The 14138-nt window shown below is 60.4% G+C and overlaps 1 protein-coding gene across 9 annotated transcripts in view; it reads left to right on the forward strand.

Annotated features, from left to right (window-relative positions):
* Positions 1 to 14138, forward strand: part of UNKL (unk like zinc finger) — a 31856-nt gene that overhangs the window by 14527 nt on the left and 3191 nt on the right. For 5 of the 9 annotated variants that reach the window (XM_043455174.1, XM_043455176.1, XM_043455179.1 and 2 more), the window contains 8 exons: positions 579 to 696; positions 1072 to 1156; positions 1529 to 1617; positions 4632 to 4694; positions 7040 to 7217; positions 12500 to 12592; positions 13052 to 13279; positions 13912 to 14114. In XM_043455174.1, coding sequence (XP_043311109.1) covers positions 579 to 696; positions 1072 to 1156; positions 1529 to 1617; positions 4632 to 4694; positions 7040 to 7217; positions 12500 to 12592; positions 13052 to 13279; positions 13912 to 14114 — 1057 coding nt within the window. Of the gene's footprint in view, positions 1 to 578; positions 697 to 1071; positions 1157 to 1528; positions 1618 to 4631; positions 4695 to 7039; positions 7218 to 8702; positions 8781 to 9334; positions 9750 to 10087; positions 10206 to 12499; positions 12593 to 13051; positions 13280 to 13911; positions 14115 to 14138 lie in introns of those variants that run through there. The other 4 variants (XM_043455175.1, XM_043455181.1, XM_043455182.1 and 1 more) reach the window with 4 other exon arrangements.

The following is a 14138-nucleotide window of genomic DNA, read 5'->3' on the forward strand; positions in this document are numbered from 1 at the left end:
CAAAGAGTCACTCTCCAGTCATCTGACACTGCCTCGCATGCCTCGCTTGGCCTTCATGTAGAAAGAAATCTGTTTATGACAGTTACTCTTCTGAGTGGTTTAATGAGAGTAGAGGGTGTCATCTCGAGAAGGTGAAATAAATTTTACTGCATATAGAAAGGACAGAAAATTGTAAAATGTGTCCTGTTTCCCACAGAGAAGTTTAAAATAAACCACATACAATAATGCTGCTGGGGAGCACCTGGAGCGTGGAGGAGGTTATTAGGGTTTTCCTGTTGTGGGACCCAGGTCTCAGGTTCAGTGTTGAAGCAGTCAGGCAGGGAGACAGAGGGTGTTGTCCCCGGTGGGCCGGGCGGGGTTGGACCTGGTCTCCCAGATGCTGCAGGAGGCCCGGCTGAGTCTCAGGGGCGCTGGGGGCTCTGACTCAGACTCACCTCACACTTTGTGGAAAATGAAAACGGGCTCCTGGATGCCTTCTGGGCTGCCCTGGATGCCTGTCCTGGTGAGGGATGGCCAGAGTGTCCGGGGCTGGTGCACGTGGGAAGGCCGTCTACCTGCCTGACCCCTCCTTGCCGCAGGTCCACACCCTGCCCCAGCGTGAAGCACGGTGACGAGTGGGGCGAGCCATCCCGGTGCGCGAGCGGGGACAGCTGTGTGTACTGCCACTCACGCACGGAGCAGCAGTTCCACCCTGAGGTACGGGTGCCCGTGGGGGGCTCACGGTCTGCTCGGGGTGCGCGCCGTGGCCACTCAGCAGGCCCTCTGTGGGCACCTGCTGGCTGGCGGGCACTGAGCCAGGTGCATCTTTCAGGAAACGCCCAGCGGCCGAGCTGACCTGGAGGGTGGCTTCAAGGACAGGCGCCACAGGAGTGGCCTGGGCCCCCGTGGTTCCTGGAGCCTCTGGGAGGGGTGGGGGGGCGGGAGGTATGCCGTCCGCATCCATCTTCTTCAGGAGACCCTGTTGTGGTGTGTTTCTTTGAGCTCTGCGTCATGACCCGTTTGGCTCCGGGGCCCCCCGCGGACACAGGTCTCCAGTCCGGGGCTCTATGTGCTGTCACCCTTGTTTCCTAGATCTACAAGTCAACCAAGTGCAACGACATGCGCCAGACCGGGCACTGCCCCCGGGGCCCTTTCTGCGCCTTCGCGCACGTGGACAGTACGTGCCCCCTTTGCCGGGAGCGGGCGCGGCTCATCTCGGGCGAGGGTGACTGGGAGGGTCGGGGGCCTCTGGAGCCCAGCCCGGCCCCGCCTCTGGGTGCCCCAGGGTCCTGAGTGTGGTCACTGTGGCCAGATGAGCCCGTACAAAGCACCTGAAGGGGAAGCAGCCTCGGGTTCAGGAGGTGCACAGACGCCACCCCCGGGAGCTTCCTCCTAAAGCTGTGAGCATGGGTTCCCCAGAAGACGTGAGGGTCCCCTGCGGGTCAGCTCATACCTGTCAGAGGCTCGTGCACATTCACCCACCCCCCCCCAGCTTGGGGTCCCTTAACCAGAGTCTCAGCCAGCAGCCACTCAAAGCCCCCTTTCTCAGCAGAGAGCCTCGGGATGGCCGGCGACTGGGGCTGCCGCGACATCGCCCTCACCAGCGTCCCCGCAACCCCCAGCGGGCAGCCCGGACACGTAAGTGGGGGCGTCCAAGGAGGATGCCGCTGCCGTTTGGTTTGAATCCAGTGTTGGGCACTCGGATGGGTGTGGTCTTTGGGTGATGCGGTTGGAGGCGGCCTGCCTGCAGGGTTGGTGGCATAGAAGCGTCTAGAAGAGTCCTGGCCGAGTCCTGACCCAGGTGGACTTGCTTGGCCTCGCGTTTTGTCAGACACACACGTCTGTGTGTGCGAGGCGCGGTGTCTGGCTGAGGGTGAAGAAGGTCCCCCGTCGGGCAGGCAAGCTCACACTGGAGGCTCCCCCGTGAGGAGCACAGCTGACCACTTGGGACTCAGTGTCTGAGGTGCAGGTGTGTCTTGGGGGCGCCGTCTTGGGGTAGCGAGTCACAGGAGTTCTTCCTCTTCACTGTCGGTGACTTCGACAAAGCCATCTGTAGGCGCTGCCTCCACGTCTGCCTGCAGACGGAGCTGAGTTCTTTCAGTGGGGCAGGGAGTTGGGCTGACCTCCTGGGCGATGCCCGCCCTGTGCCCGGGTCGGGCTCCCAGCTCCACTGCTGCCGTAGACAGGGCTGCACCTGGATGTACCCCCCTCCCAGCTCCTCTTTACCCTGAGGTGGGACTCCAGTGCAGCCCCTTCAGGGTGAACAGCGGTGGTCCAGCCACGACTTCTGGTTGATTTTATGTGAGCTAGAACTCAGGAGGACCTGAGACTGGAATCTCCAGAACTGGAAATTGAGGGAGAAGTTAAGATCCTCCAAGGAGTTGTTACGGAATCTCTTCTACTGCTCACCACAACAGGTCATAAGTCAAAAGAATGAGTTGTTGGGGCAAGGAACAGCAACTTTATTCAGAAAGCCAGCAGACCAAGAAGACGGTAGACTTGCCCAAAGAACCCAGTTAGAATTCAGGCTTCTGCCCTAAAATGGGAGTGGGACTGTGGTTGGTTGGGCTAGCCTGTATATTTCAGACTATAGGCAACATTCTTTTAGTGATTAGCTTGTAGCAAAAGCAATACAATACAAATGTTAAAGTGAAAGAGAGCCAATATGGAGTCAGATTTGTTCTTCTCTGTTACAAAGTGTCCAATAAAAGATTGGAGCAAAGTGTTTAAGAGTGAAACATCCAGCCTTCCCCTCCCTGGGAGCAGGACCTGGAAACTGGCTGTTGCTTCTGCCCTACATTTTCAGCAAATGCTCAAATAGACTTTGAGAGTCCAGGAAACGTGGGATCTGAGGCGCTGGGATCAGATAGGGCCCACGCCTCTCGGTGTGAGGTCAGGGATGATTGGTTTGGTCAAGACCCTAAGGGAATACGTCGGTTGGGGTATTTGGAGAGCCTCAGACCTCAACATGGGTCTTGCTGTCCAAACGAGCCATTTTCATTTAAGGTGATGCTGAGGGGACTTACTTGGTGACCTGGTAGACTGGAGCTAAGACTGAGCTCCCAATGCTGGGGGCTTGGGTTTGATCCACCTGGTCAGAGAATTTGATCCCATGTGCCGCAGCTAAGACCCAGCACAGCCAAGTAAATAAATAAATATGAAAAAATAAATAAACCAAGTGGGGGCTCAGACTAGAGGGCAGCTTCCCTTCCCTGTTTCCCAGAATCTCATCACCTTTGACAGCCGAGCTGAGCGTGAGTGAAGCACGCTGTGCTCAGAGGCCCACTGCTCTTGCCACCCTCCTCCTGCCTCGTTCCAGAGCTTTCGTGCACAGCTCAGTGCCTGCTCAGTGTGATGGGAGCTCCTGACATTGTGGAGCATGAGCCGCCCCCCCTCCCCGGCACAGGGCAGAGGCAGAGGGGCCTGGAGGGGGCAGAGCCCTGGGACTTGATGAGGAAGCCAAGCGGAGCTGTTTCAGGATGGCCTGGCTCCTTCACAGTGTAGCTTCTCCTTAGGGCGAGGGTCTCAGGCCAGGGCCTTGGAGCCATCGCCCAAACTGGGGTCGCAGAGTCACTTGTGGAATTCTAGGAAACCAGAGATACCCAGGTGGCCTCAGAGTTGAGCCATTGGGCAGGTGGAAGGGGCACCAGTCAGGGCCAGCGTGAGCATCACTTCTCCACCCTCTATGGGTCCTTCTGCAAATCCAGAAACCAAACAGGATGGGGTGACTGGAGCCATCACAGGTTCACTTATCATAAGATTAGACACAGAAATCAGAATACTTCTCAGGCCTGCAGAACGTTTCACGGCAGCTTTGTGTTGATGTTTGACCTGAGAGAGTCCAGGCCCCAAACGCTGCAGGCAAAGCCATCCTCATGCACAATTTCCCCAGAAGGTGGTTCATGCGGGTCAGGAGTTCCACATGAACAGACAAGGGGGAGAAAACGGTTCCCTCTACCCTTCTAGGTTTAGTGTCTGGGGTCCCGCAAATTAAACTGACCAAAGCCAGCTTACCTGGAGAAAAGATTTATTATTTATGCATTAGGATGCCAGACCTGGGGACTTAGCTACCGTTTTAACAGAGTGATAAACTGTGGAGAAGTGACAAGACCTAGGGATTTCTGCTTTCAGGAGCTGAATTATGGTATGGTAAAGACATGGGGGAAATAGTGGAAGAGAAGGGTTACGTAGAGAGTTTGTGGTGAGGTTCAGCCTCCTGCAGCCCTGAGTGATTTGAATTCTCTGGGATGAAGCTCTTCTCTTCCTCTTGGGAGGGAGGAGGCTGTGTCCAGGCCTGAAGGAGAAGGCAGAGAATCACCTTCCAGGAAACCATCCTTTGCCTCAGGGGTTGACTTTCCAAGACTCTCCCCGCTCTGGAGGTGCAGCCCTACCTGGGATGCTTTGTTTGACGCTGTGGGTTCAGGGACTTCTCACCTGCCTCCACACGGCCCAGCCGAGAGCTCAGAGATCCACGTCGGGTGTGGGAAACGGATCCCAGGAGAACTGCCGCAGAAGCAGTGACTTGAAAGCCTTTTCTGTTTCCTGGACTTCAGTGCTTGGCCTTTCCTGCCTTCCTGGTGGAGCTTAGGCCTCTCTCTGTGGTTCTGATCAACTGCTGCTCCTTCCAACAGCCAGTGCGTTTTCTGTTGCAGGCAAAGCGGAGAGAGTCACCTGCCGACGGCAGCCAGAAGGCCAGTGAGCAGGACGGCAAGCAGGTACCTCGTGCTGTCTGCGACCGACCTCTGCCTGTGTTAGGACCCTGCATGCAGCTGGTCACACTCGCGCCCCCTTCACACAGTGGCTGGGCTGACGTCCTCCTGTGAGACAGCTCCTTTCTCACGGTCTCCATAGAGTCGCCTGTTCGTGTGTCCTTTGTTTTCATGTTTTAAAAAATGTGCTGTACCTTAGAAACAACAGAACCAAAGCCTCTTAACGTTTCCCCCCACACTGGGGAAAGAAGAGGTGCCCTTCGTGGTCTTCTGTGTGGGTTTCCCAGGGCGGCCTGTGACGGCCCCACAGACCGAGGCTTAAACCTCAGGCCTTGGTTCCATCCGGAGCCCAAAATCACAGATGGGGGGTCGGCGGCGTCGGTTCCTCCCGTGGCCGAGTCCGCCGTCCGCCTGGGGGCACCGTCTTCCCTCTGCTGTCCGCCCGGGGGCGCCATCCGCCTGGGGCCTGCCCTCTGCCGTCTGCCTGGGGGCGCCGTCTTCCCTCTGCATCTGCGTCTGTATCCGGTCGTCCTTTTGCCATCAGGACGTGACTCCTGTTGATCAGGACCTGCCCTGACAACCTCGTGTTCACTTGATTCCCTCGGTGAAGGCCCGACTCCCAGTCAGGTCCCGCCCAGAGGTGCGGGGGGTCAGGACCCCCACATCTGAGTTCCAGCCGAGCCCATGACAGCGTCCGTTGGTGAGCCTGGCTCCCTCTTGGGTCACAGCCTGGGCTCGTTCTCACCTCTGAGAGAGCTATGAGGCTACATGGAGGCTTCCCCCCCAGTCGGACCTTTTCTCTGTGTTCTGTGCCACCCAGCTTCCTGTGTGCTCATTTAACCGAGTTGTTTGAGAAACGCATTTTTTTTCAGACATGGGACGCGTGTTTTTCTGCCACCGTGAAAAGGCGGAGGGAGCCTCGCCAGCTTTGCAAGGCTGGGGCCTGGCTGGCGGGCAGCGAGCACGCACCCTCTGCTCGGAGCTTTCTTTTAAATCCCCAAGTGGACAGGGTCTCGCTGTTTTCTTTTCTGCTGGTTTTCTTGCCCTGAGGGTGCCTCCCAGGGGACTTTTCAGAGGGAGATATTAGGACTTTTTGCCATTAGGAAGTTCTGAGGCCATCTCTGAAGTCAGCAGGATGATTGAAAGTAAAAATACAACCCAGTTACTTTGTGACTTTTTAAAAAGATATTGAAATCGAGACATTGCTCATTAAGAATCTGAAACATGAAATGGTGGCTGTGGTCTCAGGGCTGTGAAGGAAGGACCTGGAAAGGAGTGGGGTGCATGGCGGGGGACCCCGAGAGGGCCAGGTGGTTCCTGATGTGATGGGCGAGCTGTACCCCCTCAGGCGCTGTGAGCAGGCTGGCCAAGTTCATTTACCAGCCAGTGCTCACCTGCACCCAGGGACCCCCTCCGTCCTGTCCCAAAGCCAGGCTCCAGGGACAGTGAACAGGGGTTGGGGGGCAGTATTGGAAAGCCATCTAAGAGGGCCCCTGGCACCCTTGAGCTTTCCACTTGTTTGAAGGGTCTGCTGGAATGCCCAGGGGACGCCATGGCCGTGAGGCTGGCCTCCTGGCTCTTGCGGGCAATTGGTGCTCAGAGCTGCTTTGGGGACCCCTTCCCTGCCTGTGGGTGCCGTCCGTCTCCTCCTGCAGCCACAGAACCCTGAGCCCTTGGGCCCCGACAGCAAAGCCCAGATGACACACTGTCTCGCTTTACTATAGCCTCTGACTCCTAGTTTCCTAGTAACCTTGGAAAGCCCTGAGGCCTGACTCCATAACTCAGTCCCGGTTCATTTTTATCACTGCCTTTCCTGTGCACAGTGCCCTCCACGTTCCTGGCTGTTTATCCAAGATTGTGCCAGTTCTTTTCCTTTTAATCTATCAAATAAAGATAATGTGAATTGCCCCAAACTTTTATTTTTGTTGTTGGATAATGAGATGACAAGATAATTTCATCTAAGTCATCAGAAGCATTGCTGGCTGGCTGCTCGTGCCTGTGGTGGCTTCTTTCTTGACTGCTGCATCTGCTCTGTATCTATTATCATGATTCTTACTATTGTCATTAGTAAGGATGACACTCTCTGGATGCACTTATTCCCATCCCTGGGTGGTCAGCAGCATACAATTCTGTGGTGATGGTTTCTAACTAACCAGACGTTTAAAGCCCCTCCCTCTAGAATATCTGGAAAAGTAGTCGGCTGTCTCTGGTCTGTTTTGGGGAGCGAAGTGACCCGGCCTGTCCGTTGTGACTGTCGTTTCTGCCCCCCAGTGTCCTCTGTCACTGCGCGGCTGTGGTCACATTGCTGTCCCTGAGCCAGCGCTGGCTCATCCTGTTGTGTCTTTGCACAGAGCCACCTGGCGGTGTTGGCAGTGGGTCACCCCCTCGCTCCCAGCGTGAGTTCCAGCCTCGCGTCCAGCCTGGCGTCCAGCACCGGCTCAGGCGGCTCCTCGCCCACCGCTCTGCCGGCCCTCTCGGCCCGCACCCACCCGCTGGACCCTTCCGGCAGCGCCGGCGAGGGCGTCCCAGGTAAGCCCGGGGCTCTGCTGCCTCTCTGCACTTGCCTTGACGCCTTCCCTTGACGCACACGTGTGTGCGCACTCTCCTTTGTAGAAGAGCGTTTCCCGTGGTCCCCTGCCACTCCGGCCGTGCTGCCCCGGAGCACGGCGCCGGGATGTGGCGCCCTCTGGCGGGCCAGAGCGGCAGCACCACCGAGAACCCGAGGCTTCAGAGAAATGATGGGGGCCTGTAGGGGTGCCCAGGGCACCCGAAGGTGGGACAGTGACCAGGGTGGGGAGCGGGAGGCGTTCCCAAGGCGCGAGCACGGCTACCAGCTGCGGAGGCGTCCCTGGCGGCTGGGCGTCCTTATGGGTTTGTGAACTAATCATCCATGTAATCGGACGTGGGGGGTCGGGTTAGGGGCGGTGGTCGGGGCGCAGAGCCCTGGCCGGTCTGTAGTGAAAGCCCAGTGAAGAGTGGAGCTGGTGCGTGAGATGGCGCCTGCCAGGTCATGCCGATCCCCTGGTCCCCGTCTGGGCAGTGGGCACCTGGCTGTTGTGGGAAGTCACGGAACGCTGAGTTGCCCTTTGGCCCCGGGAGGAGAGCCCTGGCTGGCTTTTCCGCTGTTGGGACCCAGAACCCGGAGTGCACAGGTCCCCCCACCCCCCCGCGGGCTGCCCTGCTTCCCCCAGGGCCATTCAGGCTGCACCTCTGCGATGTCAGCTGAAACCAGCCGGTGCTCCTTGCAGACCTCCTCCTTCATGGAGCCCTTTCAGGGCCACTGGGCAGGTTCCTCTCCCTTGCCTTCCACCTCAAACAAACAGGTGGAGTTCACCTCCCTGCGGAGTTCACCGCCAGGTGGCTGGCAAACGGTGGGACCCGGGAGGGAGGGACCCGGGGCTGTGGGCAGCTGAGGGCAGGGCCACGGCCTGTTGACCCACGGGCGCTGGGTTGAGCGTTTTACTTGAGCCGCTGCGGGTGGACAGGGTAGGAGCAGCCGGCCGGCGGCAGGGCTCACTGGGATCCCACTTTAACCCACCAGAGCAGCCCTCGCCGCGATGGTTTTCGCACATCTTGGGCCCGGGGTCCCAGCAAGCCGCCTCTGAGCGCCGGAAGAGGCAGGTGCTGGTGCGAAGAGGTGGAGTGCCCCGCCGAAGCCCGTGCTCTGGGCAGTGGGGACGCGGTGCTTCGAGGACGCGGAACCGCGAGGCGAGCACCAGTCCGCAAGCACCTGTCCACAGTGCGCCGGCCGGGCGGGCCAGAGACCAGGGCAAGGGGCGGGGCTGAGGTAGCGGGGCCGTGTGCGGGGCCGGGGGGGGGCGGGGGGGGCGGGTGGGGGGTACCCTGGGGGCGGGGCCAGGGCCGTACCCTGGGGGCGGGGCCAGGGCGGGGCGGGGTACCGCGGGGGCGGGGCCGGGGTAGCGGGGCGGGGCGATCTAAGGCTTGCGTCACCGGGGCGGGACACTTAGGGGGCGGGGCGATCTCAGGTTTGCGTCACCAGGGGCGGGGCCGGCGAGGGCGGGCGGGGAGCGGGCCGCGTTTGAATCGGCGGCGGCGGCGGCGGCGGCGGTACCAGCGCGGGGCGCGGGAACGGTGAGTCAGCATCGTCAGCCCCGCGCCGGTAGGGTGCGGGTCGTCGTTCCCCGGAGCTGCGGATGGGGCGGTACACCGACTCCCCCCGCTAGATGCGCCCCCCATCCCCTCCCCACAGGCGGGCCAGGTAACCCCTCAGGTGCGGTGCATCCGCCTCTTCCTGTCGCCGCCCCGCCCGCCCCCTCCCCTTCCAGTGGCCCTCGTAGCAGTCTGCAGCACCCGCGCCCCGGACCAGGTGTGACAGCCAGGGGTCCGTGCCAGGATCTTAGGGGTTGCGGAATGAGGCCAAAAAACCTCTCGTCTTTAGGAGCCTGCTCTGCAGGGGGGCCCGGCGCTTCCCTGCGTGGGCGCCATCCACCGGGCTCTCCAGGGAAACCTGCATCGCCTAGCGGGGGTGGGTCTCCCGCTCCCAGGTGAGGACTGGGTCCCTGCCTTGTCCTGCTGCGAACTGCCGCCGCACTATGGGGAACTCAGACCAGGAGTGAGCCGCTGTGTCGGGTGCGTGTCCATCCAGCAATCAGCGGAAGGACAGCCCGCCAGGGGCATCCTGGCCCGCCCCAGGGGGTGATGGGTCAGGGTTCCTAATTCTGACCTCTAATTCCTTGAGCTGTAAGTTGTCCCCGTGTGTCCCCAGGTCCTGGGGACCTGGGCATCCCTCAGATGTGCTGTGTCACGTTGGGAACTGAGCTTTGCCAGGGCTGTTACTCAGCAGTTTTCAGCTAATTGCTCACTAATGTCTGGGCAGTTCCTGGCATTTTGACACGGCGGGTTAGGGGTCAGGTGACTCAGTCACGTAGATTCTGAGTGTTAAAAGTCATTTCTTTTGAGAGAACATCTCAGAACCTGGATCTAATCTCAGGGAGCAGTGGGGTGTGTAGTAGGACGAGAGAAGCAGCGCTGATTCTCTTGGGGGCCGGGACACCTCTTGGGGGCGCCTGCCACCACCCCACACAGGCTGTGGCTTGTCAGGTGAGAGTTGGTCCAGGCTGTGCCCTGGCTGCACCTGAGGGGGGCAGGGCAACAGCAAGGTCCTTCTGTGCTGAGTCACAGGGTGGGGGTGGGGGAGTGGGATGAAGTAAGTGCCTTCAAGGTGCGAAAAGGCTCCTGCGCTCAGTTTATTTCCATCCATCCATCCCTTCCTTCCTTTTACACACCTTTGTTAGTCAAAAAAAAACGTTTCTGAAACTCTGCCAGCTTTGAAGCCGACCTGATCCCCCCACTGCAGGGTGAAGGGCTAAGTCCACGTTGTTGGGCTCAGCTGACCGGCATGTCCCGGGCAGAGTGGACATGCCAGGCCGGTTTGGGAGCCTGGGGAGGTGGTGCGGGGCAAGTATGCAATGGGCGGGTCACCCTGCTTATGCACAGCAGGTGGGTCTGCACGTCAGTCCGCAGTGGTCTGGGTCTGAGATGGACCACACAGTCCAGGTGATTTGAAGGGGAGAGATTCTGAGAAGGGTTTTGGAGGCTGAGCAGGAGTTTTCTCAGAACTGCTGGGGCTGATGGAAGCTGTGTGTGAAGCTGCCACCCAGAGCAGTGCTGCAGTGTGAAGGCAGAGAGGAGCCCTTGCTGGGGAGGGGGAGGGGGAGAGAGGGTCCTGCTGGGAAGTGTGGACCAGTCACTGAGGGGGGTGTCTTTTCCAGGAGGCAGGGCTTGGGACATGAAGGGGTTGGCATCCCTGAAAGTCTCCTCCTGGGGCAGAAGAGGTCAGGGTTGGGGGGCAGCCTGCAGAGATGGGGGCCCTAAAGGGGTGGGTGGGGAAGAGCTGAGGAACGCGCTGGGTTCCTGCTCAGCACATGGGTACCAGCACAGCAGCCCAAGGGAGGCACCCACGTGCACAGTTTGCTAAGGGCCTGGGGCTGCCATGGGGCCTCTCTTGGTGGCAGGCGGTGATGCAGCCACACTGGAGGACAGCTGGTGTCAGTAGGTCAGAACCATGGAGGTCACTGGTGTCCGGGTGTGGACAGCCACAGGAGGGGCTGCGGGGCTGCCCAGGAGGACCTGAAGGCCGGGAGGTGGCCAGAGGCAGAGGAGGGAAGAGGGACAGGTGGAGGGTGGCGGTGAGGGCATTTAGGAGCTCCACTCAGGGCTGGGGGGCAAGGCTGGGGCAGCAGTTTGAAGAGTGAGATGGAAACTGGGGATTGCAAGAAGCGGGGGTCAGCCAACTCGGGGTGGATTTGGGTGAGGGCCTGTGGGGCCTGCAATCATGTCTTAGAAAGGGTGGGAGCCAGAGGCGGCCCCCTTTGCAGAGTTGACCGTGGCAGGAAGGGTCCTGAGAGGCCTGGAGCCTTCGGCCTGCGGGAGGTGCTGTTGGGCACAGAGAACAGCCTGACGAGGACAGGTGGTCCCAGTTACTGTGGGTTAAATTAAAGGCCTGCCTCAGCCCTGCACTCTCTGCCCCTGACCCTGGGAACGTGACCTTATTTAGAAACAACTCTTCGCAGAAAATTCCCTGGTGGTGCAGCGGTCAGGACTCCTCGCTTTCACTGCCCAGGGCCCAGGATCAACCCCTGGTTAGGAACTAAGGTCCTGCAAGTTGTGAAGTGCAGCCTGCCCCCCACCAAAAAATAAAAAATAAAACCTCTTTATAGGTGTAATTAAGGTAAAATGACGTCATTAAGATGGGCCCTAATATGATATAACGTGTCCTTAGAAGAAGGAAATTTGGACACAGAATACAGGGGAGGGAAGACCGCGTGAGGACAGAGGTACTGGTGGGGCTGGAGCATCCACAGGCCGAGGACCACCGAGGATTGCCAGCTGGGAAGGCAGGAGGGAGGGTCCCTGGAGCCTTGGCGGAAGCGCAGCCCTCTGCTGCTTGTCGGCCGCCGTCCAGGGATTCTGCCACGTAGCACCAGGCAGCTGGGGGTGGAGGCGGGAAGCTGACCAGAGCAGGCAGGCCTGACGAGGGTCCCATGGTCCACTCTGGGCTGGAGGCTGAGGCCTCTCTTGAAATGGGCCTCGGTGTGCCCGGCCAGGCATCAGGGGCACTGTGGGGCCCTGTGGCCAGCAGGGGGCATAGGACCGGGCCATACCAGAGAGGTCCCAGCCTTCTGGAGGGAGTGCTCCGGAGTGGACCCTGGCGGGGTGGGGGCAGAAGGGAGCTGGGGCAGCAGCGCCAAGTGCTGGGCCCTCAGCATCACCACATCTCCCCAGACCTGGCTGTGGCTGTGCTGGGGGGCTCCCCCGGATCCTGGTCCTCAGGCCACCCCTTCCCCGAGTCGTCCCCATGGGGCCATGGGAACTCGGGGGGTTGGCGGACCTGACCTTGGCCGTCCTGAGACGGCGTCCCACTCAGTGCCAGGGCCCCAGGAGGGCGTGTTATGTGGGGACAGTGGGGGGTGGTCAGCACCAAGGGGGCCATGGCCCATTCCCCTGTCCCTTTGATAGGGCTGGGGGGTGCACGGGGGTCCCCAGCAGAACAGGAGGGAAACAGCCCTGCCCACTTGTGGGACCTGGTTTGGCCCTGGGGTGGAGGTCAGTGCAGGTACCCTCCGCGTCATTTGTGAGCCCCTTTCTCCCCGTGGACATCGCCCTCCTCGAATTTTCTTTACTAGGCAGGCATGTGATCTGGTTAGATTTTACCAAATGATCAGAAGCTGAGTCAGCAAAATGAGGGCTGTGTTGCCATGGCTATAGGAGGGGTGGGCCCCGAGCCGAGGCGGGTCCCCACGCCACAGGAGCCTGGGTCCCCCCTCGGTGACACTGGGTCTGTCCCACAGGATCCACCCTAGACCTTCACCTCGGTGACATCAGTCTTGCGCCCCCAGATAAGGACCTGGAGGAGCACGACGGCCGTGACCTGGGACCCACAGGTGGCCCCTAAGCCCGCACCTTCCAGGGCTGCCCCCGTGCCTCTGGGGTGGGAGGGGTCCTGTCTGCCTCCCTGTACTCCCCAACCTCAAAGCCCCTGCAGAGTGGGGGACAGGCCTTTGTGGCGGTTCCAAGGGGACGGGTGGGTTCTCGGTTCACATCAGATACTAAACCGTTTTCTTCAATGTAAAAGTTCATCTTTTTTTTTTTTTTCTCTGATCTTAAGCCACTTCTGGGGCCTAAAACGTCCTGGGACCACTGTGCCCATGGACAGGTCACCCAGGCGGGCCTAGAGAGCATCTGAGGGGTGAGAAGTGTGGCCTTCTCACCTGGGTGGGGGTCCCCCAGCTCAGGGCAGTGCCAGGTGATTCCGGGGCAGAGGGTCTCGTGTCGTGTCTGGTCCCTGGGGCTGCAGTGGCCACCTCCCACTAACCTGACGTCCCCCCGCCGACTCCGTGCAGGTCAGAGGTCGCTGGGGGGCTCGGCTCCCGTGGCCATCCCAGGCTGCCTGCCGCGCTCCCCGTCCCTGCACTCCTCCTCGTCCCTGTCCGCCTCCCCGCTCGGCTCCTTCTCCCAGCCCCTGCCGGGCCCGCTCATCTCCTCGGCCATGACGCCCCCCCAGCAGCCGCCGCCCCTCAAGTCAGAGCCCAGAGCGCTGGGCCCCGCAGCCTCGTCCTACAACTCCTTCGGTGAGTGGCCTTGCGGGGCCCCGGGGTGGGGAGAGCCACAGTGCTGTCCATCATGTCCTGTTGCCACTGCTCAGCCGCACGGCCCGGAGAGGGGGCCTAGGGTTCGCACCTGGACCTCTGGGGGGGTCAGCGTGCCTGGGACCCCTCACTGCTCTAGGACGCCACAGTGGTGGGACCCGCCTCGCAGGACCTGCCAGGCGCATAAGTCAGCAGAGGCCAAGCACAGAAGCAGATGGATTGGCAGGAACAGGAGACTTGTGACCTGTTTTAAAAGAAACAATGTTTTTATTTTTTAAAAAAAGAAACAATGTTTTTAAATACTTGTTTTACTCTCTAATGTCACATAAGTCAATAGATGTCACTCACGTAACCAGAAACCCTGTGGGGTCCTCCGGGTCCTAAGTGTGGACAGGGTTCTGGGACCAGGGTCTGAGCTCCACGGCCCCCACGATGCAGCTCCTCGGGCGAGTGATGGCGCAGGCGTCCTTGTCGGGGGGGGGGGGGGGGGGGGGGGGGGGGGGGGGGGGGGGGGGGGGGGGGGGGGGGGCAGGGCTGGGGTCCCCGGAGCTGGCTGAGGGAATGCTCAAGAGGCCCAGGCTCGAGCATACTGACGCCAGCTTCTCCGCACTCAGGCTTGAACGGCGTCCCCGGCAGCATCTGGGACTTCGTCTCCGGCAGCTTCTCTCCCAGCCCGTCCCCCATCCTGAACGCCGGCCCCGCAGCCTCCTCAGGCGTGAGTCCCAGCAGCGCCGAGCTGGCCCGGGTCCGGCGGCAGCTGGACGAGGCCAAGAGGAAGATCCGGCAGTGGGAGGAGTCCTGGCAGCAGGTGAAGCAGGTGAGCTGGAGGGAGCTAAGGTCC

The sequence above is a fragment of the Cervus canadensis genome, chromosome 32, assembly GCF_019320065.1.
Source record: "Cervus canadensis isolate Bull #8, Minnesota chromosome 32, ASM1932006v1, whole genome shotgun sequence".
NCBI classification, from domain to species: Eukaryota; Metazoa; Chordata; class Mammalia; order Artiodactyla; family Cervidae; genus Cervus; species Cervus canadensis.